The following is a 27,833-nucleotide window of genomic DNA, read 5'->3' on the forward strand; positions in this document are numbered from 1 at the left end:
TCACATACTCATCAGTCTACGAAGCAACATTCTCTCACTAATACTTGTCACGCTCAATCTTCCATGAGATATTTGGGCTGTTGACATGGCTGATATCAGCATGTGAGTAACAGCATTCAGGGCTGAAAGGAAAATATCAAACTATGAACATGTTTATGATGTCAAGTCGTGTTCCAGACTCTTCAGTCTATATGTGAGCACGAACAAACAAGCTGTCATTAACATTCTTCTGGTGCAAAAGAGTCCCTAATAAGAACCAGAGAGGGAATGCCTTTGGAAAAGTATGTCAGGCCAGATTACACTGCTGCCACTTCCACGGTGATAATTGTTTCTCCTGACATCACCAAGGAGCTGGTCGCAGATTACAGTTTCCACCAAACACCCTTGAGAATGTAATTGTATGCACTTTGTAAAAAAACCCAAACATGTCCAGTCATTTGCACAAGGAATGCTGTTAGTTGATTTGTTTATTTGCTCTTTCTCCACTGGAGGAAAAGAAGAGGAGACAGGTATAGAAGGTGGGGGTCAGGGGGGGTCGGGGGGTCGGGGCAGTGGGGTGGGCTGGAGGTTCTGTCGTGCAGGAGAAAGAAGAGAGACAGGAAGAAAACAGAGTTGTTGACAGAAGTGAGAGAGGGAACCGTATGGAAGAACCATTCTGTGACAGCCGTCCAACAAGCATGCATAGGTGTGAGTGTTAGGAGGGTGCACTGGTTTCACCAGCCACGCTGCCTCATCTCAAACTAATATACCCAATTTCATACAGTTTTACAGAAGCCATCCAATTTTATACAGCATTTTTTTATACAGCACTTCTTTTGCAACACACTTCCAAATTATATCCATGTCCCATGTCTGACTAATTCATCATTAGCATTGTTACAGTTATTTTTTTGTTTTAGGCAGTGATTCTTCGGATAAGACAGCAGACAACTTACTGTACACTGACTGACAGACGTAGAGACACACACAAATATACACAACAGATACAAAGAGATAGAAAGAGAGAGACAAGGAGAAAGGGAGAGGACCAGAAGCAGATTTTGAGCGACATGCCTGCAGACAAGTTACTGTAACCCTTGGAAGATGGCAGTAGAATTATACAAAAAGAGGAACTCAACTGCAAAATCAGTCACTTATCAGGGACGTGGTCGGTAAACCTTAACATCCACAGAAAGATATTTGGCTTCTTGTTATTAGTGTATTCATTCATTGAGATTTAGTTCAAATAAAATGACCCAAACTGAAGCAGTATCTTTTCTGGCTAAATTGAGTCTATGTACATTTCTTTGAGAGTCCAGATAAGCTTTACACATGTTGCCCTCAAATAATATATAAGCAATAGTCTCCCCACCTCATTATGTCTGAGACTGATGAAACTGAGACTCATAGTGAAAAAGATACTGCTCCCAGAAGGGTTAGTACCTACATGAAACTATAGGCTGTACAAGCTGTCACATTAATCCTCCCCACCAAGTAATTGTTCAATAAATAAATGAATATGTGCCATTGTAAAGACATCCTGTTAGCAGTTTTGAGCCCTCTGAGTTGTAATGGTCCAAACCAGGATTAGTGAAGTTATCATTTAGAGCTGCCAATCTGTCCTTTTGATGTTTTTTTTTTGTATGTGTAAAGTGCTCAAAACTACATCAACACAAGTCTGCTTTACAGCCATGACACCTATTCTAACTTATACTTGAGGGGATTTCAACAAGTTAGTAGAAAAATAAACATTGTCCCCATCATTGCATAAAGAAGCAATCATAAAATAAATTCATTCAAGTCAATAAACCGTATATATATATTTTTTAAAAGTTTCTCACACAATCATCAAAGTGAGGGGAGAAGGTGCTCCCCCATAAACAGGGAAAAGATGGAAACAGTGAAGTTTGTCAGTGAGACATGCACAGAAAGTCCACTTTGTTCTCTGTCTCTGTTGAACTCCCCTCCTTGCAAGAACACACCCATTCTTCCTCGAGCAAAAGAGAGAAAAACAAAAAAAGAAATGACCCCATGCTTCCTCAAACATCATTCTAATCACTATCACACTCCAGGCAGCTGCTTCACAGTAATCATGATGAGCAGGAAGACACCGATCTATTCGGCTTTAGTGTTCAGCCCAAGCCTTCTGTTCTAATCCCTGATTGGCAGATTGAGCGGCACACGGGCTCGCTTTTCCCCACATGATCTCAGACCGACTGCTGTTTCCCCACTGATGGATTCACCAGGTGAAACTCTTTGATAGCTTGAGTGATCGCTCGATTTGCAACACAGACATTCCTACGTAGTATTTTTATGTGGAAAAAACAAATAAAAAAGAAAGCTATGAATGAGAGCTCGAGGAAACTCTTCCATACTCAGACTATTTACATCTATGCGACAGAGCCGACACTGGTCTGATGGTAAACCAGTGTCCTGCCTGCCTATTGCTGGTTACAATTTAGATATTTGTGTATGTGTACGTCGCTGTTGGAGTTAGTTCATTGGGGACAGCTTCAAGGGCAAAAGCTGTGTTGGAAAAAACTGAGGTTAAAGTCAGGGTTTGGTAGAGCTGCATGATATATTCAAAATATTTGAAAATGATCATGATATTTTTACGGATATAACTGGATATTACACTTGGCTGTATTGAGATTTCCTTTCCAATTCATTTTGCAGCCCTAGGTGTGTAGTCTAAATAAGTCTATGCAGTGTCCCCCAAAAGTGACCTGTGACAATGTGCGTGCAGGTGAGCCAGCAGTGAATCCATTTCAATCCGAGATAAATCTGAAAGACTCTCTGATTTATTGTTGCTTATCAAGAGAGTGTTTGGTCAAAAACAACCCTCATGTACTGCCTCCAGTCTGTCCTTCAGTACATTCAAACCAGTGCTTATCTAATGTACATCTGTGGAAAGAACACAAGCAGCTGAGGGTTCTGTGTTGTTAAGTGGCTCGGTTTTGGTTGTCGGTGGTGCTGAAAGCTTTCAGAGAGGGAACTGGGTAACATCAACAGTCCAAAGGCAACCTCTGATCTGTTGGATTGCATCAGTGCAAAAGAGATTCGCTTATGCAGCTCTGTCCTTTTTTTTTTTTCTTTCTATCCAACACTCAAGCCCACTGCAGGTCCACTGTGGCCCCCACCTGGGATACTACGGTTCAGTGCAAAGTCTATACAGTGCTGTATAGTACAGGTACCCCATAGTATTCTGAGGAAACATGCATACGACGAGACAGAGTAGGAAGCACACTATCGTACAGTACAATCCTTTTCTGTGCAGTGTTTGGTGTGTGCAGTCAGCAGGACAGGCTCGTCCCTGGGTTGTGCCTCAGGCATCCTGGTACCACAACAACGTCTAAAATGTATTTTTAGAGGGTTAAACTGCATTTCACTGAAATGCTGAAATATTTGTCTACTTTAATTACACGTGAGTTTGGGGTGAAAAAAACGATACTGTGTGTGTGTGTGTGTTTGATATACCAGGGAAATGAATTTGGTTGAACATGATCTAATACTGTATGTCGAGAAACAGCTGTAAACAAAGTAGTTCTCCCATAGGAAAACTATAATATCTTATCATACACTTATACATTGGTTTTTTCTTGTGTTCTTTTCTTTGCTTTATTACAAAATCATCCTTATTATTATTATGTTTTATTATGTTAGATTTTCATTATCATTATGATGACAGGGTCAAGTTGCTTGTCTTCATAAAAAGCATGCATGTTTCCAAGTCTCCTCCTCTTCACCTCAGCGTGGTTTCATTTCCTTGAAAGGAAACGTCTCTGTCGGTTAGTGCTCCTCCTTCTCCTCCTCTTCACTTTTCCACCCTCACTCTCCTCTTCCTTTACCTTTGGGATGTAAGGCTTACAAAGAAACAGGTGTCCTTTGTTGCGTCAGCTCGTGTCTCGTCAAGAGTCCAGTTCCAAATCTGTTTCGAAGAAGAATTCATCTCGCAAACCAAAAAGTCATGTTTGTGATACCTGAAAAGGAACAGATTAATAGATATATATTGTGTTATTACGCTCATTCCTCGCTGACTCCCTGATCAGTTTGTAATAAGGAGTCTCTTAACAGCCAGGAACTCAGTTGGTTGCCATGGAAGCGACAGGCCCCTCCTCTTCTTCCTCCTCCTCCTCCTTCTCCTCTAGTGTCTGAATGAGGCCTGAGGTGACATCGGAAGCCTTCCGCTCTGTGATTGGCTCGGCTGGCGGTTGCCCTGGACTACTGCCTCCAGAGGCATCCCCTTGTTGCGTGGGTGGAGTCAACGTGGCCGACTCCAGCTCCATGCACAGTGTCACCTCCTCTTCCTGGCCAGGACAGACAGACAGAGCCAAACACACAGCAGGTTCAATCATCTTAGCTTAACCAGAGCTTTGCAGCTAAATATATGAAAGGTCTGCCCTGATGACTAAGCAGGCTATTTTCATGTGACTCAAACACCAACGTCCAGTCTATTAACATAAGTTTATAGACTGATTTGTTCTCTAGGAGACTTTTGAATTTAAATCTACTATAAATGTGTAATTTTTTTAAAATCCAGCACTTTGTGTTCTTTATGTTTGTCTCCTCTTTGCTTCAGGGACCGTTTCTAGTTTTATGTTGGCTAATGACCTTGATACAAGATTTCATGTGTCAAGGTCATTTGGTTTGTCTTCTTTGTTACTGGTGTGTCCAGGAAGATTTAACACCCAAGGTCTCAGCTCAGCAGTTGCAAAGGTTTTGCATTCAAGGGCAAAATCTTATCATTATCATCATGAAGAAGATGTACAGTGTAAAAAATGGATGTAGTCTTCCAAATGCAAAACAAACTCTTGTTCTGAAGCTTCAAGATTCATGTTTTGACTGACATCATGTCAGATTTTCAAACCAGAAATTCACAGATGTGTGACCTACAACTAGGCTCCTACTATCTGTCAATCACAATTTTGTCCACTCTTGTGTGCAGCGATTATTATTTCCCTCTAAATTAGAGCATGATTTACAAAGTCGACATCATGTTCTATTGAGGGAGACCTGACATTAGCGCAGTGCTTTAGAGATGAGAGATTGCCTCGAGTCATTGGTCTTTTAAGAGATACTTCAGCAAGTCGGTGGTAAATTTACATAAAAATTAAAGATTCAAAATAAACAGAATGGTCCGATTGCAGTGAGGCAATACACCACAATGCAACCTCCCATGAATCCAAATACACGGCGAAAATGTTTCAAGGTTAAACCAAGGTTATTATAGTACATTTTGGAAATCTTCCATAGGGCAACAAAAGCCATGGAAATTGTGAAAATGTCCCCTAATATGTGCTAATATGACTTTTTTTTTAATGTAAGTTTATTGTTGTTTGTGGTTTTCTGTTTTCCTTGTTTCCTGTTTTATTTTGTAGTTTCTCCATGTGTGTACATTATTAAGTTGTACTTCCTGTGCTGTCTTCCCTCCTGATTGTCTGCCCCGCCCTAATGAGATTCACCTGTGTGTGATTAACCCTGCCTCCCTGGTGTGTTGGTATTTGTTTCAGTTGACCACGTTTTGGTTTGTTGCTGTAGTTTTCTTGCGTTCCAGCTCCCTACAGTTAAGGTATTTTATATTTTACTTGTTGCCTTTTCTTCCTCCTTTGGATTGTTGTTTTTAATTTAAAGAATAATTTCTCCATCTTTGTAACAAACAATGTACAAGTTACATGAAAGACAAACTGCAAACCCTCACATTTGATGACTTAACACTTGAACAGCAGATCTTATCACCTCAAGCAAACCCATGTCTAGAGGATTGGAAAGAGAACAGTGGAAAGTGTATGATGAAGGCAAATGCTGTGTCATTTGTGGTTAATTGAATAAAACCATCAGTATGTTCTTATATGGTGCAAACTCGGCACTTTACAGATAAAAATGAATCACGGAGGATGAAAATTGACGGAATCAAACTTGATGTCACCTCACCTTGACCTCATCCTCATCCTCCTGCTGCTCCAGCAGGGGGGAGTGTTCTGTTCCCACCATGTCATCTCCAGACATTACAGAGAGACCCGGCTCCACCACTGCCGCTACACCCATGTAGCCTCCGGCCTCGGCCTGAAAGGCCTCCATCTGCCCCGTGTTCCACAGATCCACCAACGGAGGGTGAACGTGATGGACCAGACTGTGGATGGTGCTGTTGGGCGTAGCTTGTAAAGAGTGGTTGGCGCTGTGCAGCCTGTGCTCCAGAGCCTAAAGGACAGAGGGATGAGACTGTGATCAGAACAGTTTGTGGCAGGTTATCCAAATCAAATCTGTCTTCATGACGTGCTGCAGGGTGACACAATTGTGGGGCAAAGGTGGACAAGATAAAATAATACTTTTATTGTCCATTTGTATTGTCTTGCATTCACCATTCTGACAGCCGTAGACAGCAGGGAGACATAAGACAAAATCAGACCCAAAAATGCAGCTATAAAAATATAAGTCTTTAACATGCATTACATTTTTAAATATGAATATAAAATACAAATCCCTAAAAACCTTCTCAACGGCCTTCCTAAGGGATTACTTTTGGTTCAGGAGTGAGATTAAGTAAACTGAGCACCCTGTAGCGCCTTCCTGAAGGCAGGAGCTGGTATTCCTTAAACAGGACATGAGACGGGTCTGTGGAGATCTTTGCAACTGCTGATGAAGCAGGTCTCCAAAAGTTGACCCACCACCCTTTTAGAACAGATGTTGAGAAGTTTCTAATACAAAGTGATGGTGGTTTGATGTCTGCCATCGTTGGGTGGATTTGTTCCAACAAAAAAGTATCATATCAGGGAGAAGAACCTCATCCAATAGCTCTGTGTGAACGGAGTGGTGTTTGGGCTAATAATTAATCATGATTGGATGATTTGATGTACTGATGCTTGTAAAGTTTAACTTTTGTCATCTTCTTTTGCGAGCAAAAACAAAGCAGCCGACCCACAGTGCAGTTCAGCAGCCTTTGAAGCTCCTCCATTCAAAGTGAATGACAAATGTTTCAGTTGACGCTTTCACCACGTATGTGAGAGTCCACTGTTGGTGTTGACGGAGAGAAAAATACACAAGCAAATCAATCCTGTTTACAATGCAGTCCTTGTACACGATACAGGAGTCATTAGGTGCTTTTGCACCACAGGATCGTTTACACTGTTTGACAGAACTGTGGGTAAAATATTGCCTTTTTGGCGTGCTCACATTGCATAGGAACTGGGAATGATCATAGTTCTATGCGAGTGAGTGATGTTTGTGTACATTGACTGTCCAAACTCATAAGCAATGGAGTGTTACTTACAACTTCCGCTAAAACATAAGCCAGCTCCTTACTTCTGGTCAAAACTTGGACTTCTTAAGGTAATGTGAGTGATTAGTTGTTTTAGTAGTTAATCCTGGGGCATTCAACATGGCCTAAAATGGAAAAGACAACATCTGTAGAACATCTCTGCATCTTTGGCTGACAGCTTACCGAAAACAGTCGTACTGGCTTTTTGAAAACCGGGAAGAGACCGTGCTTATAGTCAATTCTAGCAACGGCTGGGAACGACCATTCTTCTGTTCTATTTATAAGTTGCACAGATGGGTTCTCTTTTATAATGTCTGCCATGTTTGTTCAATAGCCCATAATGGACAAATCAAACGCTGACTCTAGGGAGGGCTTTTTGTGTTTTTATGTGAAGGCTCGTGTAGTTTACATATACAAAAGCAAAAGGTATTGTGTTGGTTGCCATCTGCAACTTCATGCCTAAATGCCACTAAATCCTACACACTGGTCCTTTTTAAAAGTTTCAGTTTAGATATTAAATAAGTTGAACTTGAACAAAAGCATTTCCCATGTGTTTAAGTTACTGTCTCTTTTCAAGTTACACTCACGATTAAGTTACATTAATCGTGAGTTCAATGTGACCTGTGATTAATACAAAATATCATAGTTCCTGAGTGAAACCTGTGTCTACAAGACTCAAAGAACCATAAAGAATCATGTCTGATAAATGAATCTAGTCACTTTGGAGTTTCAGAGATATCTGAAGACACAGAGGACCATGTAAACTGTTATTATAGTATTATTTTTTTGCTTGATAGAGACAATATCTTGATATAATCTGTGTCTGCTCTGAGCATTTGAAGTCCTCAGTGACTGCTCCAGTGCTCAAATGTTTATTCTGCTCACATATTAAATCTCAGCCACTTGTGCTGGAGCGTCTCACTGCAGCTACAGCCACACTTTGAGTCACACGCACAGACCTGGGCCTCCACCAGCTCTCCTACAGTCACCTGTTGCTGCTGATACTGCAGGAGCTGCTGCTGCTGGTAGTGCTGGATCTGCTGTATCTGCTGCAGCTGCTGTAGTTGATTCTGCTGCTGTAGACTGAACTGCTGCTGCTGTTGCTGCGACAGTAAGTGAGCTGCCGACTGCCCGTCGAACCCATTGGTCCCCATTACATAGGAGCCAGCGGCGGGAGATGCCACGCCAGAGGGCTCGTTGGTGATCGGCTCCCAGGCATCAGAGGAGGAGAGGCAGTAGTGGCCCTGGGACACGTATGTGTGAGGCCACACCTCTGCTGACGAGTGGTGCAATATCTGATCTGAAAGAAACAACAACAACAAAACCAGCAGCTGCAATGAATATGTTTCATGCTGATGACAGTTTTGAAGTTAATATGACAGTTTTGATATAATGAATTATACAAAGAGAGAAATGCATATACTATGTAGCTGTTCAGAACAAAGGCCTAGTTTAGACCAGATATTAACATCCATCCTGAGAGATCAATGGCACTTTTTCTGTCCCATAGAATACCAATATCACAACCTCGAATTTCACCAAAACTGATATCAGATCAACCCAGTCTTTTACCCCTTTTAACCCTTTAAACTTAGCTGGTAATAAGGCATTTGTGCTGATGCATTTACCACCTATCTATAACCTGTGTGGCAGACATCAGCATTTACATCATATCAGAGTTTACGGATCATAGTAGAACTGACTTTCCTTTTTGCGATATCCGATCCAGTGATTTTTGGCCAGTGTATGTGTGTGTTTTTGTTTGAATTTATATCTCCATGAGGACTAAAAAACATATAAACCTAAGGAAATGAGAACATTTTGGGAAAGTGAGGAGATCTTGGCGAGTCCTCATAATTTTAAAGTGCTTTTTCAAGGTTAAGTCTTGATTTTATGTTTTGTCCCTGAGTGTGAACAAGAGTGTGTGTGTGCGTGAGCAGTGGCGTGCACAGACATTTGGAAGGGCAGGGGCAAAAATTAAAAGGGCACCTACTGTGCACCGGTGGGGCAGGCACCATTACTGTATAATTTCCCACATTCTCACACGCCTGTGTAGACCTAGGGACACAGGGACATCCTTTACTGCACAGTATCATTTTCTATACAGCACTGAATATCATGTCCTCTAAGGACAGTCTTTGGGACACTTATGTAGGGACAGTAGGGAACTGGAAGGACACCCATAGAAAATGAAGTTGCAAGGTCATCTTACAGGGCACTGCATCCCTTTGCTCCCCTTGACAGGCACTCCTTTAGAAACAATCAATGTTTCAAAGTTTATATTTTGCTTTAGAGGCCACAAATGAATGGCAGCCAGTAGAGCACTTCCTCATGGTTTTAACCAGTGTAGAGGGTACTTTAGTGCGCGTCCTGTGACTCGAGGGCACTTTAGCACACAGCGTTTTCGTCCATTAGGGCACCAGGCGATTATCCCCCCCCCCCCCGTGCTCGCCACTGTGCGTGTGTGCCTGTGTGCATATGTAACTGCGTGAGTGGAAGGTAGAGAAAGAGAACAACAACATTGTAGTGGAAACTACACTGAGAAGTGTGATCAAATGGCTCAAGATGGATGTTAATACCATGCTTAACTGAGCCACACATGAGTCCTTGACCATTTTAAAACTCTAATGACATGGAACAACACAAACGTCATGGTTAATGTTTAAAGAGTAAATCTGGTTTTCATACGGTTAAGGAGAGTGTGAGGAAGTAATAAGTTTTAATTTTGACTTTGGTTTGTCCTGGAGCAAAGTGTTTGACTGGGATCTAGACCAAGAAAAAGAGAAATGCTGGCAAACAGAAAAGTTTTCAAACTGAATAATGTATTGACGGTAACTCTCTGGCACACCTTTATACTGTTCATTAATCACTTATGTCAAACTGCATAATGTAGACACAGCTTTGATTTTAGGCAGTTTATCTTTCTCACAAGAGAAGAGAGTAAACTGGGCCCAAGAGTAAACACTGCAAAACATTCTGTGCTACAGGTTCATTTGCTTAAAAAGGGTGATATAATTTTAAGTAAATTAATTAATGGAGCCTCATACCCTTAAGGAAGTTTATCTTAACAGCAGCTCACTGTCGCTATAATGAGAACGAAGTTTGCACTGCTGTGGTGTGGACTAAAAATATCTGCAGTCATGATACTATAAACAGATACAGTGGGCGGGATTACCTTCCAACCACCCATGTTGTAAAATGTGAAATTAATAATGAGTGAACCCTCTGCCCTGGAGATGGAACAGTCTGTTCTCGTTACTAAGCAACAAGACACATGTTATAATACAAAGTGACAGCACCTTTAACACAAATGTTTTGAAGCCTGCTGACCATGGGCGCTAGTCCAGAGTAACCAAGATTTACTTGTAGTTTATATATTCTATTACTTACTCCTACATTTCAGAGGAAAGTATTGCAAGTGTTACTGCTAATCAATATGTAAATTGATTACTGATTATTGTAAAGATTTTACTAGACGTGTTTAAGTGATTTTCAGAGTTACCGGTCCAGTGATTATGAATTAGTGACATGTAATGGTGAGACTGCAGATTGAAACAAACACAGGACTCCTGCGCTCACTCACGTTCTCATGCACGTCAGTGGCCGTCACACACACTATTTGAGCTGTAAGATGGCTCCCTCCACAAAGCAAGGTTCTTGCCTAAATTACATATGAAAGGCTTATTCTAAAGCTAAGAAGACCAAACCATTTTCATTTTAAAGCAATTACACACTTACACAAACATCCTTTTGAGAAGTTTGTTGTAATATATTCAATATCTCCTAAACGTTACATATCGGAGCTTAAATTTGTCCAATTACCCTATTAAATCATCTCGTGTTTTTAATATGAATTAATGTAATGTTATTTTGTAGAAATGCTGCATTAAAGATGAGGGTGGAATAAAGAATAAGGAAGGAGAAGAAGTAATGAATAATGAAATCCACAATAAGGCAGTCATACAACATCACGGAGGCCAACTGCAGTAAAAAAATAAAACCAATACTGAATTCAATGCATATTATATATTGTAAACATAAGTGTATTTGAGTAACATTTAACTTTGACTTAGTTTTTGTGACATCATATTGTCACATGTTTTAATGTATTACATGTATTAATAACAATGTTACCACATTGTTACATCATTGTAATGATTACTAGATTCTGTGGTACAAGCTGTGTTGATATGAGTTGCAGTCATGTTTATAGATCTTTACCTCGACTGGTGATGCTCTCCTGGTTGACCTCGCTCAGATGAGCCATGCTGCCCTGGTTTGATCCCGACCTCGGGCTCTCTCCGTCCATCGATGTCCAGGCTAGAAGTGTCGCCTCTGAGATTGCAAACTGCTGCAGGATACCTGAGGTGAGGATTCCAAGGTCGAGTCAGGATCATTGTGTGGGCCTGCCTTCTGTTAAATTGGCTGAATCGCTGGCATGCATCCCACAGAGTGAGGTGATGAGCACATAATTCTGCTGATGTGAGTTAACAGGCTCTGTGGAGTGCCTGTCCTCAAATCTCCCTGTGTGTTTTTGAGAGTGTGTTTGCACACCTGCAGCGAAGCGGGCCTCCTTCTCTCCATCGCTGAGGTCACTGTAGGCGTCATTTTCCAGCCGCCGCTCCTTTTCCCGCTCCTGTGTGGTCAGTCGACACTGGGAAACGCCCCCTGGACCGACCGTCTGCATACCCCAGTTCTGCCATTCAATCATGTGAGCGACACGACCCTGAGCCATGGCAGTGGGTTTTGTCACCCTTTCCTTCATGGTGCGAGAGACTCCTGGTGTAAAGAAAGGCCGCAGTGATAGAGTGGGATGTATGGCAATGAGGAGGATTTGAGTAAGGGGAGTCACAGAGTGATGGTTGATTATATGAGTGGATGGAAACAGAGTTGTGGCAGGAGAAATTGAAGAAGTGGATTTGATATTTGAGTTGTGTGGACAGTTGATGGAAAGAGAAGAAGAAAAGACAGACAGAAGTGAAATATGTTAATTTCAAATGAATTTCACTCTTTGGTTATCGGAGCTGTGATGACTGATGGGACTTTGGATTTCCAGTAGGGTTGGACTGATAAACAGTGTTGGCCATTTCATTGCATTACTGTTGCATTATTAATAATCACCATAGTCGTTGTTCTGAACTAGGTTTGATTTCCTTATAGTATATGTGAACATACTATAATGATATTAAAATGAGTGATTTTAAATTAAAGCTTTAATTGAATCCTGGATATTGTCATAAAGTATTATCTATTGGTAGGCTCACCTAAAGATAATTCCTTAAAAACATCAGTCAAATCCTGCTGTACTAAATTATGGTCTGCGTGAACATGGATTATGAGATTGGCTTGATGACAATGGTGGTGGAGATGACTGTTGCGTGTTTAATGAGACTAAGCCAACGCTTGTTCACTCTACATGGGGGAGAGGAGGCAGTGGATGTGTCTGACACAGGTGCATCATGGGTTGGAGCAGGTTAATTGGGGTGATGTGGCATGAGTAATGAGAGGTTGCCTTGTTGACAGGATCACTTACACATCTCTGCTTAACTGTGCTGGCTGAGCAAAAAACACATAACCTGCTCCTCCTCCTCACTGACTGACTGAGAATCTAACTCATGAATCACTACATGATGTTTATTGTTGTTGTTTTTAATTAGGATAAATAACTGCATGCAACAACAAAAAATACCAGCTGATGTCTTCACTATGGCTGCATTCCAATTTCTCATGTGACCAACATGTGATGACAAACACTGTAACACCCTGCGTCTGTGTGTGATCCTCTCTGATGGTGGCGCATGAAGATGAGGTTTATGAATAAATCAGAGGACAAATCAGTGCCACAACACACAGCGTGGCAGCTGCACTCCATTACACTGTATGCTGAAATACACTTCACTGCACTGCACTGTACTGCACAAGACAACTGGAGGAAACCAAGGACACTGGACTAAAACTGCACTGAACTGCACACAGTACAAAAACATCAACGCTAATGCTTGTTCAGGACGCCACAGTTTCACAACCATTTAACATAAAAAAAAACAACTACACTTCCCACTTATCACTCACCTGTTCTTAGAAAGAGCAACAAGATGATGATGTTTGTTTGTGCGTGTGCGTGTTGTGTTTATCATGCTGAATTCATTCCGTCAATGACTCATGAGGAGCCATTGACGAGTGTTATCACAGCGTGGAGAGGAAGTGATACAGGGGAACCCGTTAAGGGTGCCATGCTGACTCCAGCTCCCACTGAGGAAGGAGCCAACATGGGGTCGGTTTACCAGTTACAGCACAGACACACACCTGACACACCTGACAGAGAAGACTTAGCCAGTGCTCCGATGCTGTAGGGATTTGAGTTCCTTTTGAGCCTTGGCAGGATTGACGTGGTGTCTTCCATAGACAGCTAGAGGGGAAGTAAAACAAAAGAAAGAGAGAGGAATGGAGGAGGGGGAAAAAGTGTGGAGGAAATGACCGTATGGCAGGTGTGACAGGGCACACAAACACATCAGGACAGCGTGTGTTAAAGAGGGGTGAGTGGAGAGGAGAAGTGATGGAGATTTTGGGTTAATACAAAAGATAAACACTACATTACCCAAAGTTATTGCAAACCAGGAAGTGATTCTGACTGTGCTCACTACTGTGCACTACTACCATAAAATTGAAATAGACTGTAAAGCCAAGGGGTGAGGGAGGTCTTGTGGAGGGGGGGGGGGCACGAGCTGATTGCTAAAGGGTGAGTTAAATCAAATCAGGAGAAGGAAAGAAAGAAAAAGATAAAGAAAGAAATGTTGTAGATGAAGGAATGGTGTCACAACACTTACATTGATTCCTTCCCATGAAAATTCTGAACGTCCATGCTGAGGAGGAGAAAGGGGAGGACAGAAGGATGGGGAAAGAGTAAGAGTGACAGGACAGAGAAAAATGACATGCATGGAAGGGAGACGACAAAGAAGAGAGACGAGAAGACGTTTGCACATGGAACATGCAGAGGAGGTTAAAGAAATACAGAAAAAGGAGAGGGGAGAAAAGACGAACATAGAGGTTTTCCAAGAACAAGGAAAAATCAAGAGTCGAGGAGCAGGATGACAAGGAGAAGGGAGGGGATTAAACAGTTTATATTTGCTTATTTATGTACAGCAGAGTGAATATGCGGCAGACTCTCCTCTGTGATTACATGAGCTGACAAAAACACTGCAAGCCAGCTGAAAATTGTGTGTGTCTGAGAGAGAGATGTCAAACAGTATCTGATGCTGCAGACAGACAGGGACAGGGCCGAGGCTAACACGAACGTGTGCATGTGTGTGTGGAGGCTGGTGCTGGGGACAAAGCAGATAAGCAACAGCCACTGCCGCACCATGTCTCTCTATCAGCAGGACTGACACGAGTGAGAGCGGGGACATTCATGGGTTAGTAGCTGCCCTGATATGTTTTAACCTTCCTGCAGAAATGGACAGACAGTCCAGGGTGCACAAAATAATTTACTCAAATTAAAAATCAAAATTGGGCACATAAAGCACAATGTCTCTATATCTACTGACTGGGATTCCTGCAGTGCTCAGTTCCATTACCTACATTTGAAACTTTAATTGTACATCTTTTATGCTAAGCTAAGCTAATCATCTGCTTGTTGGAGCTTCATTTTTTCAGTACAAACACATCAGTAGAGGTTACCCACTGTGGGGTTTTCTGTGCAGAAAACCCCACAGTGCAGCCAGTGGCTGAAATATGATGCTGATATTTCATGTTTATATCAAAACATGTTATCTGACAAGTTCAAAAAGCATTAAATACACCAATGCAGCTTAAAACTATACTTGTACATCATTTCCACCACTGGTCTACAGACCAGCAAAATGGAACATACATGTAATATGATACTGGATGACATAATGAGGAGGAGAGACCAGGGCAGTGTTCACTATCTCCATTAACCACATGCAGTAGATATCCAGATAACCCGTGCAAATCGATATCAGCCTCTTCCCGTTTCTTTTCTTCTCTTCTTCTTTTCCTTGTAATGCTATTCTTTGCTCTCACTTGCTCCATCTCCGGCTCTGTACTCATCTCTCTCACTTTCCTTCTTCCTCTCCCATGTGGGTGTGTTGACAAATTTAACACACTATAATGGCATAGAGCTAAGCAGCATTTCCAATGTTTGTTCCAAAAGGCATGACAATGCTGGTGTGTGTGTGTGTGTGCGCGCGCGCGCGTGTGTGCACTCGTGTGTGTGTGTGTGTGTGTGTTTGAGTGTGCATCCTCTCCATGGGACTGGAGGGCATTCTGGGGCGCAATACATGAATAAATGATGGAATTAGTCGACAGTGCATTTGCTGGAGAGTTTTCAACATTTTAGTCCAAAAATGGTTTCCTCTCCTGTGTCCTGTCTCAGAGAGGAGAGGAGAGGAGAGGAGAGGAGAGGAGAGGAGAGGAGAGGAGAGGAGAGGAGAGGAGAGGAGGAGAGGAGGAGAGGAGAGGATGTATAATGTAGTGGAAGTTAAGTGACTGACATTGACATGACCTGCACTACTTTTCTAAACTACTACCATAAGCACCTTGAGTTACAGAGAGCTATAGTGGGGGGGGGGTTTAGCTCCACATGTACTGTAACTGCTGCTTATTTCAACCCGCAGCCATTTTGGTTCACCAGGTGAAGTGAGAACAGTCCTCTGTCAATAGAAGTCAACAAGCATGGCAACGTAGAGAGATCGATAAACACATACCTGCTCTCCATCCTTCTGGACCGGCACGCCATCTGCCGCTGAGAGCAGGGTGAAGGAGGAGAAGGAGAGACATAAAGTGGGAAAGGAGGGAGAGATATCAGTTTATTATTTGTGTTTAACTTAATTTGGTGATTAAACTAATCTTAAATCAAACAGAAGAATTGCTTTCACATATATTCATTTGTCCATATATTCATGAAAGGCAAAAATAAATAAACATATCAACAACACACCAGATCATACTTATTTATAAAAACATATATAATGAAATAATAATAAATGTAGGGTCTTGACACCATCGCAGCAACTGGATTGATGTCCAATCATGAAATGTAGCAGGTTGCCCCACACATGCTAGAAATCATTACAACACAAGGTAACAATTACCGATAATTAATCTCCAGTGAAACAGAGGGAAGATTACTTTTCACCAGAGTGCAAATAACTCATGGTGTCCTCTTGATGATTACATTCTGATTTATTTACATTCACAAGTGGGAAATTGCCATGTCTGACTAATTATCTTTCTGGCCGAGTTCCTCAAGAAAATCAGTCATTAAATGTGATTGACATTCTGTTTTCTGTCACAATTTCATTCACATGTCCATATAAAAGTATGTTCAGCTCCACATAATACTGTATACTGGGTTCCTCATTTTAGATCTTGTGTCGCCCAGTGACATTACCATGCTGCACATAAAACATGGATTTGTTTCATGTCTACACTGACAGAGGAAACAGCAACATTGCGGTAGTAAAGTAAGACAGAGGCAAACAGGTTGGAGTATGAATGAAAACACAAAGAAGCGCCCACAAAAGGTTTCAGGAGTGAACAATTCCTCTCAAAAAATCCCAGTTGTTCTGCAGTTTGATGGGATAAATACTCCTTGCCCCCGCCTGCCCCTGCACTTCTGCTGTATACACACAAACGCTCCCTCAGTCAGGGAGACCAAACAGAGGCAGAATAATAATATAATCACTGTGTGCTGTGTGATAACATCTCTTGACTTCCTCTATTATCGTTATTGTTGTTGTTGTTGTTGTTTTTACATACATCTTTTTGCAACCCTCTGTCTTTGAATGCAAACTTTTTTTTGTTTTTGCTGAAAAAACATATTAAGCTGCTGCATAATCATCTGATTTGGTCACTTTTGCTGCAGGACAGTCTGACCATTCAGCCACTCACCACATCTCTATCATCACCATGACCTTCATGATGTCCAGCTAATTAAAGTGAGGCCATGCTCCATCACCACAACTGTTTTGATTCTCGAGCATCCCTCATAAATTCACACTGTCTTCACCGTTTCAATGCTCTTCTAATCTCCCTCCACTTATTGAAGTCCTCAACATGCAAATTACATCTCCACAATGCCCCTATTGATACCAAGTGGATGATCATACACAAACGCATCCATCCAATCATCTGGAATACACTCTCTGTTGGATAAATTAGCATTATCATGGCTCCTCTCTCCTGGCTGTCCAAATCCTAATTAAAACATTGGTTTAATTAGATAGACTGTACTGGTAATGGAGTTTAAACACTGCTCTGGTCTCTGGGTGCCTGCTCTCAGTATCAGAGGGTCTATGCTCTGTGTGTGCAACTCTCTGAGGGGCGCACTCCTGTGTTAGCACTGTGTGTCGGTGTGGATGTGTGGATGTTGCTGAACGAGTCACGTTTTCAACAGCTGCACTTCCTCCTGAACTTGAAGTAACGGAGCAGAGTTGTTGGCTTTCTGGATGTCCAGTGATGCCTTTGACCCACTGACCCAGTGATTCAGAAACATCCGCTTGACTTTGTCTCTGTTGGGCTCTCAGATACGACCCAATCCCTCTGAACTCCATCCAAACACATCAGACCATGGCAAGGGCAGCAGACAGGGGAGAGACTTCATTCCAGAAAATTGACCCTTTGTACTCATTCAGGGAAGGGTGTGCCAAGTACCAGTCGGTACTAGCTTTATTTGTGCAGTTAACGGAATGTTTTTATTGCATATTTACTTTAGTGTTTTGCATCCTGCTTTGTTTGACCCACTTTGAATCAACCCACTTTTGTTATTTCTTCAATAGTTAGCAGCTTCTTCTTTCTATACCTGTGGAGATCATCACAGTAGGTACATGAAGTTACTGTATGTATAAATAACTGCTTGCTTTTATATTGCCAGGGTAAATTTACCTTAAAGGGGCACAATGCCAATTTTATGTGTCACAGTCAATTCAGTATTCACGCAGCAGGCTACACAGCCTAAACAAAGCAGATGTGTAATGCGTTCTGTCGCTGTGCAGAAGCAACTTAAACCGCTATAACAGTTCAGATCTTCACCACAAAACCTCTCTTACAAACCCTAAGTGTGTTTGGATGTATCCATTTACAATAAATAGGAACGAGATACAAAAAATGCTAAAGAGCCTTTGTAACTCAACATGTGCTTGGGTCTGAAAGTCTGCATCTGTATTGTTCCTTTAAATCTTCAGCTTGGAACGTCTATCGCCCCCTTGAGGACTTCTGAGTAATTATCAAAGCACTGCCAGCATCTCTACATGACCTACTGCTTCTATGCTTCTGTGGTACTCTGGTAAGTTAAGTGTTGTATATCTGTCTTTTATGGTAGCGTTACTCGTCCAAACTGCATCCAGAAAACTAAAATGCATAGTGCGGAAACAGCAGCAGCTGTGATAGGCATATCCAGGCATGAAGTCACACGGTTGTTTCGTGTTTTACTTTGTGTTCAGCTGGAAGATGATGCATTTTCAATATTGGACGAGCACATTTGTTAGAAGCCTGATCAAGATTAGAATCAAGTAGAATCCACTTAGAAACTTGTCACTTTACCATCACACTGTATAGCTGTTGTTCCTCCAACTTGCCTCCATCTGTCGTGATGTACATGGTTAATGGTCTGTATTTATATAGTGCTTTTCTAGTCTTGATGACCACTCAAAGCTGCTTTACACTACGGTTTTGCCATTCACCCATTTACACCCATTCACTCACACTTTCACGCAGCGCATCTATGTGCAGCGCATTTTCTGTCACCTTAGAATATTCTATACCCATTCCCACGCTCCCGGCACAGCTGCCAGGAGCAATGTGGGGTTAAGAGTTTTGCACAAAGACACATCAGCTGCCAACTAGTGGAGCCAGGAATCTAACCCACAACCTTCGAGTTGAAACACGTCTTGCTCTACCACTGAGGTACGTGCATCACTCAGCCTCACTCTGTGTGCAGCATGTGAACATCACTGGGCAACATGGAAAACAATGGAAACACATTGGTGTACTGAGAAACACAGAGAGAGAGTCCTGTGGAGCTGATAGCCTTAATCAGCCGTGTGTGAATTCATTTGAACGAAGCAGACGTTTGTTTATTTAAACCGTATGCACTACAGTTTTTACTACTTTAAAAGTGTTTGAGGGCACTGTAGCTGTGTCCTGTACTCACGTTTTCTATGAAAACAAAGAGCTTTGGATCAGCTGGAGGAGACCTATAACTGTCGATGTACAGACACTACTTAGCATTGGGTTTGTCACGTTTTTTCCGGGGTGTACATGTTTAAATTCTCCAGTTGAACTTTAACAAATTAATTATGTGTGACCACCGAAGGATTAGCCAGGCCATGTTTGATTTTTGGCACTGTGGAGAGTGGCGTGAGGTGATTACTTATGGCCGATATCAGTCAGACAAAGAGAGTTTTTTCATTTTCTGCCCGGGTGGGAGAGAGTGTCCCAGATTTCCTCCTCTTCTCAGTTGAAAATCTGCTCCGCAAACACAAACTATACATGACTATATGCACACACCCACACACTGTACACTGGGCCTGCAGCAATGTACAATATAATGCAAAGGGACACACACCGTGCCTCTCTCTTATCTCCATCTTTTTTCTCTTCAGTCCTCTCATTGCAATTTTTCAATCTCACTTGGCCAATTAGTAGATTAGCAGTCACTCAACCCCCCCATGACTCATTGCGTGGCTCACAAATTCTGTGGACTGCAGCAGTACAAACTATGACTTGGAAGCCCTTCAGCCTGAGCACAGCAATGCACCAGAGTGTGCACCGCTGTGTCTGTATGTTTATTATTTACTGTCTGTGACTCTCATATGTGATTACATCAGAGCACGAGCTTTATCATGCTGTGATTAGCCAGAGTTGGTTATAGCTCTCACAGTGTCACTATAAACGATGGTTCAGTAGTCACTGCCCTGCATCTCATTGGTCATATGGGACACTGAGTATTCTGAGTATTATTTCACTCTGGTACGTGCCGCTCTTGAGCAGCAGCACAGTAAGCAAATGCGTAATTCTGCTCCTGAGAAGGCAGACAGGATGCCTCCTTGAGAAAACAGCAACAACAGAGCACATGACCAGAGCTCTGAGCCAGTTTTTCCTCCCCTGGCACTCTCACTCCTCCCTCACACACACACACACAGCACTACAGCACTGGATACCCCCCTGTGGTCATAGGGGAGCCAGGCTGAGCTCAGGCACGGAGGAGGGAGGGGTGTGGTGGTGGGGGGGGGGGGGGGGGAATGGAGGGAGCAGTGCAGCCGTGCGTAACGAACAACCAAAGATCTGCAGCGACTGCACTGTCAAGTCGAGCTCTGGCTGTGGTGGCCTGACGACTCCTTCTGAAGTGGGAAGCATTTGAGCATCATCTGTCATTTTTACTCCTTTTGCCCTGCAGCAGTAACAGCGAGGAACCAGGGGTCTTGGTGCCTCTTCACTGTGACAGCTGCAGAAAAGCTGGTTGTCACGATGGGGTACCAGCTTGGACCGCAGCCCTCTTACAGCGATAGGAGCAGATGCTGAGTGACTGAGCTCCAAACTTCAGCAAGAACACAGCTGAGCGCCTCGGCCCAGATGGTTGGTAGAGTTCTTGTAGTGGAAATGGAGTTAAAGTGTGTCTCAGGAAAGATACAATCCACTCACACACAGGGGCTCTGATATACTTTTGCTGAAACACTCAAACACAGCACACGTTACTCCCATTAAGTTGGTGAAATGGCATCCCCACTCTGCATGTCATCTGTAGTCCTGACACGTCCCATTAATCTGTTTAGGCATGGATGATGTGACTGCCATCCCATATAAGGCTTCATCACTGACACAAGCTAAATAGGTAACAGTTGTCATCAGTGCACTGACTGAACTAACTGAACACCTACAGCACATAATATCTTGGCACAGTCTGCTGCAGCTCACTATCATAAACCTGATCATCCTAATGGCCTGCTAAATATATAATGAACATTTAGACCTGAAATGGAAAAATGCAGTTATTATCATTTCATTCTGTCAAGATGATGTGAAGAAAACCATCCAGTGAAGTTTGCAGCGGATGGTCCTTTGTAGGAAAGAAATCTTTGTGTGTTCTTGCTCTTTGATATTCAAAGTAGAAATCCTGCCTTTGAAAAACAGCATTTTTCTTTATCAGTGCAGTGATTAGGAGGCGCACGTAACACAGACACCATCAGCACTTGTCACAGACTAAAGCTGAGCACATTTACAAATGTCCATAAAATCACACACACACACACACACACACACACACACACACACAGATCAAATTGTTCTCCGTTTCATCTCATTATGTTTCAATTTTGTAACTTACTCACTCACTGTGGCTGAGTCACATTGTTTACAGTATAGGTATTTTATATATTTTTTTTTTTTGAGCAGCCACATACACGTACAGGCTGAAGATGACAAGCACAAGGACACTCACACATACACAGCTATAAACATTTTAATCAGAGTCCTGTCTATAATGATCCAGGCCTTTACCTGGCACCCATGACAAGGCAAACCATAACAGCACCCATTAGAGAGTATGACACACACATAAGACTTAATGCTCTATACATGCTACACTGAAGTCCTTGGGCTGTATGAGCATATGTGCTCATGCCCTAACACATGTGCAGGTATAGGGTCATCAGGCTGCACCATATTCCTGAGCTACTACATCACCGAGTCATTCACCTTGAATGTGTTCATGCGCTTCAAGGCTTTACCAACCTGGACGGAAGCCAATCAATCAGCCTTTGCCTCCATCTGTCAGATTGACTGTGTTTACACAGGGAGACTGGCAAAACTGCCAAATCCTGGAAATGGCATGAGCTTTTCACTGAAAATGTCTGAAGGCACGGTGCAGCGGAGGTGTTGTGTTTTTTTTGTTATTTAATGGAAGGGAATCCCACTATAATGCAGTAGAAAAGACAAGATGGTGAGAGAATGTGGTGACGCGCCTCACATTCTCGCACTACTGTTGATATTTACATGCACTGGCCTATAGGCACATAAATATAACAGCAAGAGTATGAATACATGAGGTAAACTGGAGGTCAAATCACAAGGGGAGGCATAAACACGTGTGCACATGTGACTATACACACACACCCACACATAGCCTACATTAACACAGGCTCAGTATGTTTAAATGACTCAATACTTTCATCGGCTGTAAAAAAAAAACATGGACACAACTCTGATTGAGAGGCTTTTAGATTTGCGATTTGATCAGCACCATGTCAGTTTTCAAACTTGAAATTCATAAGATCATATCACCTGCAATCACATTGGTGTCGACTCATATGTGCCATATCATCTATTTTCTTCTAAATGGGAACATAACTTACAAAATTGACACCATGTTCTATTGAAGAAGACCTGGAACTAGAAAATCAGAAAATTGAAAACTCAGGAAAATGTTTCCTGATCAAGTGAGAAGTAGAAGCTCATTTTCCCATAGACCAGCAGATTCACCCCCTGGTGGTGAACTGCTACTTCCGTGCTTCTTCGTGGGTGAGGACTATGTCCATTGTTATGTACTATCTCTCTACAAATAAATATGATATGTGAAAGGCTCTGCTTCTGGACAAACAGGTGAAACCTGTCATAGACTGCTTTAACTGCTGCAACACTGATCTGTGACATTTCTACACAATGAACTCAATGCCTTAAATTATGCCATGATTCATGTTCCCAGCACTCATTGGTACAGTGCAGCCCAATAACTGGATTAAGAAAAATGTCTCTGAAGCCTTCAGCACATTTATGAGTAACAGCATTATCAACATTACATTTAAAGTTGTGATCAATATTAGAAGACTATTACAAACTCTGTATTCAGCAGATGAAGGAATTTGCTCTGAATGAAGCATAATTATGAACAACACACATTGATTCACAGTGGAAAAAACATGGTTTGCCATTATTGTGTGCACCTCCCATCGACTGCATCTCAAGGCTTTTGCTCTCTGAGAGGGTGATGGATGGGGGACATCTCATCTCCACTGCATCCATCAGTGTCTGTGCTAACACTGATGATGGAGAGCTAAGCCAGATGTTGGGGGTCACTACTTTTTCCTATTAGTTTAAAGCACAGATGAACTTTGAACTCAGCCTGTTGTGATCGATTCTTGGTAGATTTCATCTTTAAACTTTGTAAGAATACGTTTTGCACAGCTAAATATTTTGATGTTCTTGGTTTTAAATAAACACAATAGGTAGGGCTGCAATTATTCAGCAGCAGTATCTCTATATAATGTGTTCCAGTAGCAATATAATCAAGCTTCGATATATAAAATATTATGTATACTGTGCATACACACAACACTTTTTAGAGTCTCCAGAATTGCGATTTGGCCTGCGCCACGTTGAGGTTTTGCAACCGGAAGTTCAGAAGTGTCACCTGCAACCAGGCTCCTGTTGGACGATACTTTATCTTTGTCTATTTCCCTCTAAATGGGAGCACAATTTGGAGAATTCACATCTTGTTCTATTGAAGAAGACCTGAAACCAGTGACTTGGACCAGGAAATAGACTTATTTTCATTCCATTAAAATCTTATTTTAACCAATGAAGCCACCCCGTAGTGACTATTCAATATATTCTTATATCCTGGTTGGCTTCAGGAAGATTATTTAATTTATTTACATATATGATCTATGATCTGCTCTCCTGAAGGTAACAGTGAATTGTATGTACTAACAACTTCCATGTGTCTGCAACTTTTGATATTTGGGGGATTTGGTTTAAAATAGATCAAACAAAGAGACCTCTAACAATCATATATAGCAATGTTAGATTCTGGGAAGTATAGGGGAATTCTATTAATTTTTCTATGACTATTACGAGTATGAATAAACTATGACTACAGAGACTCTATGATAGTTTTTCATTATGAATTTCGGTAGGTTTGCCTGCCATTGCAATGTATTACAAACAGATACTACTGAGTACTACAGCAGTGTGCAGGTACAATTAGACATCAGAGCCGGACCACGGAGCACACTCCCAGATTTGATGGAGGTGGAGGAGATAGTGTTACCAGACAAATACGTCAGGGGCTACTCCCGTGCAGAAACACATCCAGTCCTGCTGCTCCTGTTGATCTCTGCTTGGCAATCTGGACTGCAGTTGAGAAGGCAGATCAATAGCACACACAAAAGCCATTCTCACCCAGGGTAAACACAACCACGCCTCTACCCGACAGTGCCGCTGCTGATTATTATTGCATACAAGAGATTCACCGACGTGGGCAAACACACATGCTTGGGCTTCCCTTTGTTTACGTGTTCATGTGAGATTACATAGTGCACAGCTTTGGGTAATATTTGCAAAATGATAAATTATTCTATTAGAGAGAACTACATGAGACTGACAGCAGACACCGTGCTTTGAATGTGTACTCAAGCAATTTTATCACAGCTCCTCGTCGCTGATTAAAGAATGTAACTCATGTTCACGGAGCAGCCTTACTGGATCTGTAAGCTTCTGTGATCACTCGTATATAAATGAGCATCAACATTCGGGTGGCTCACAATCAGATTAATGTGGCACCTTTTCCAACGCCTTCAATCACATACTTTCAGCATCTGGAGCTGCCAAGTGTGTCTGGACTCCTGTCTTGACCTGAGTGTTGACAGCTGGATCCCAAATCTTCTTTCCTGCTCTGCAACGAGCCTGAGCTCAGCTCTGCTGTTGTATTCAGTTCACACCTGCCTCCATAACTGTGTCACTTCATACTCCTGGTCTAGTCCTGAACAATTAATTGTTTTCTAATTGTTCTGTTCTTTTACCCTATGTTCTATTCCAATTTAAAACAAATGCATTGAATTCTCATCCTTGTGTCAGAGAAAACTTATATAATATTTTGACGATATCTCATGTGGTAATGCTCCATCTTAAATTTAAATCTGTAAATACTGAATTAAAAATTGAGGTAAAAAGTTTCATTGTAAAATAAAATCTCAATTGCAATATATGTCAGAAATGTGGAATTGCTTGAAACACTCAGCCATACTTTCCACTGCATGTTTGTATTCTAGATTAATCAAAAAAATTCATCCCCATCAAGAATTTTCATTAATTACATTTGTGTTAAAGAAAGCAGTGGGTTGCACATACAGAAGCACACATGTGATCATGTCTGTGACCTGGTTTTGGCATCCATGACTCCTGTAAAGAGTGACACTCAAAGTGTTCAGGGGGATGTTGTACCATAGATATATTTAACATTTAAGTGCCTAATGTGCTAAGTGACTCATTAATATTAAACATCACCGGAGGTCTGTGTTTATTTTTACTTTGAGCATGATTCCTGCTACGTGCAGTACATGAATGTGCAGTGGAACATATCTCAAAATATATTCATACAAGCAATTCTTTTTTTTTTTTTTTACCTCAAATTAGTATTTATACAACCCCTCCCATCCTACTCTTTGCCGCTTAGCATCAGTCCTGGTTCTAGTTTCTTTACATGTCGTAATAGTTTTATCCAGGAGGGTCCTCACCTGCAAACCCCTCGCACCATTGCCTTCACACGTATGTCCCTCCCTTTGCCCTCTCTCCATCACTGTCCATCCATCCCCTCCTCCCTGCCAGCCTGCATCACAATTCCTCCTCTGCTGCTTGTGTCTCTCTCCCCCCTCTATCCCAATACTGTTCATGCAAATAATCAACTGTGTCATCACCCCTGAAAATGACATTATCCCTTTGCTTCTTTCTTTCTCCTGCCTTTCTCCAAGCCATGCCGTCCTATAAATAAGCACTATCAGAGCATTTCCATCTCCCGCCTCTCGCCCCTTCCTCGCCATCCTCCTCTACCTCCTACTCACACACATACATACTGCCATACAGCATCATAAATCAAGGGATTGGAGGAGGGAGGGGGGCATGAAGGTGGGGGATGCAACCACACACTCAGTAGCACATTTTAGCACATACCGCCTCTGACATCTTGCCTGTACACTGTGTAACCATACACTCACAGCTTGCTTTAACACTGCAATGATTTGCAAACAGCTTGCACACACAAACCCAGAAAAAAAAACACATACACACAGCCTTGTCCTGTCTCTATACAAACCATCTCTCCTGCAGGACCCTCATCCTGCTCCTCCTCCTCCTCCTCGTCATCCCACCACCCTTACACCCCCAGCCCACAATAAGCAAAGGACGAGAAGCTTACTCAGTCTCCTGGAGCCGATGCATCCCATGGTGTATTCACAAAGGCCCTGGATACAAGCGTGGAAGTGTAACCCAGACACCGTGCATTCTCCCTTCTTCCTCCTGCGACTCTCTCGTTCCCTTTTGCTTCTCTTTCTTGCTCTCCTGTGCTCTCTCTTTTTCTCTCTCTCCCTCCTGTGCTTGCTCGATCACTCTCTCTCCCTCCCTCTCTTTCTCTCTCACTCCCTTGCGCTATCGCTCTGTCTCTCTCTCTCTGTCTCTCTCTCTCTCTCTCCCTCCCTCTCTCTCTCCAGTGCAGTGTCTTAGAAGTGATCTGGTTAGTAAGTCAGTATGCCTGAGGGAAACAAATTGGACTAAATAAAGATGTGAGGCATCATCAACAATAACATATTTTAGCGAAACATATACTTATTTTATTATTGAAATATTAACGCATCAATATTACTGTAATATGCCTGTAATATTAGATTCATAATTGTGATAATAAAAATAATAATTGTCACTTTGGACCAAATAGCACATGTATTTAACAGCTCAGTTGCTGAGAGTGACACTGCTAATGTGGTTGGATTATTTGTTACCCGGAAAGATCCAAACAACCACAGGCAATAATCTAATGAGAGGTTAAAACAGCAATTAGAATGACAGTGTGTGTATTGGTGTTGCCAGTATCAGATCAATAGCACAGAGCTGAGAGTGCCCGGCTGCCATTGTTGTAGATATCTGCACTGCTGTAATATTGTTGAGCTAAAATGGGGGATTCTCTCTCTGTCTCCCTCTCCTGTGTGCGCTCAGCCTAACAATACACTGCAGCGGTTTCCTCGTGCCTCTCCCCTCTCCATCTCCCTCTCAATCACCCGCCACCTCCTCCTCCCTCCTCCTCCCATCCCTCTCTCTCTCTTTAACACACATGCACTGACCACTAAAAAAAACTGCAGGCACACAAAACCAAAACTAACACACACACACGCACACACACAGTACTCTGAGTGAATCACAAGTGTAGATCTTCCTCTACACCCTTTTTTTGTTTTCACCTCCCTCCCCATAATATGAGAGGAGTGGCTCTTTGATATTCATCTCTCTCATTTGACATGCATCTGTATCTCTATTACAACACTTAGATCCTGTCTTGTCACTGAGCTTTACAGTTGTACATCAGCACTTTGTCTGTTTTCTGTTTTTACTCCCCTCTGTGTGGGCACACCGCTGCACCTCTCCATGCTGATTACAATTTTTTCTGTGTGCCTGTTTTCGGGAAGTGTTTGCCCTGCAAATGATGCAAGCACAGTCTGGAGAGTGAGTGAGAGAGAGTGAGTGAGAGAGAGCAAGGGAGGGAGAGAGAGAGAGAGAGAGAGAGAGGGGGAGAGAGAGAGAGAGAGAGAGAGAGAAT

At 42.2% G+C, this 27,833-nt stretch overlaps 1 protein-coding gene across 6 annotated transcripts; it reads right to left on the minus strand.

Annotated features, from left to right (window-relative positions):
* Positions 1-3: 3 nt before the first annotated feature.
* On the minus strand, positions 4-26,660 carry fam131bb (family with sequence similarity 131 member Bb). 6 transcript variants are annotated; one of them, XM_058648510.1, is made up of 9 exons: positions 26,442-26,660; positions 15,961-15,998; positions 14,062-14,097; positions 13,550-13,643; positions 11,789-12,010; positions 11,456-11,596; positions 8,224-8,534; positions 5,911-6,177; positions 4-4,286 (listed from the first exon to the last, which is right to left on the minus strand). In XM_058648510.1, the coding sequence occupies exons 1-9, from the start codon at positions 26,467-26,469 to the stop codon at positions 4,062-4,064; spliced, it is 1,362 nt and encodes a 453-aa protein (XP_058504493.1). In that variant the 5' UTR covers positions 26,470-26,660; the 3' UTR covers positions 4-4,061. The 6 variants fall into 6 exon arrangements, with proteins under 6 accessions (XP_058504493.1, XP_058504492.1, XP_058504490.1 ...); XM_058648509.1 differs by having other exon boundaries at positions 11,789-12,013; XM_058648507.1 differs by having other exon boundaries at positions 11,789-12,013; positions 13,541-13,643; positions 26,442-26,659.
* Between the last annotated feature and the right edge of the window lie 1,173 nt (positions 26,661-27,833).

The sequence above is a fragment of the Solea solea genome, chromosome 13 (genome assembly GCF_958295425.1).
Source record: "Solea solea chromosome 13, fSolSol10.1, whole genome shotgun sequence".
In the NCBI taxonomy this organism is placed as follows: domain Eukaryota; kingdom Metazoa; phylum Chordata; class Actinopteri; order Pleuronectiformes; family Soleidae; genus Solea; species Solea solea.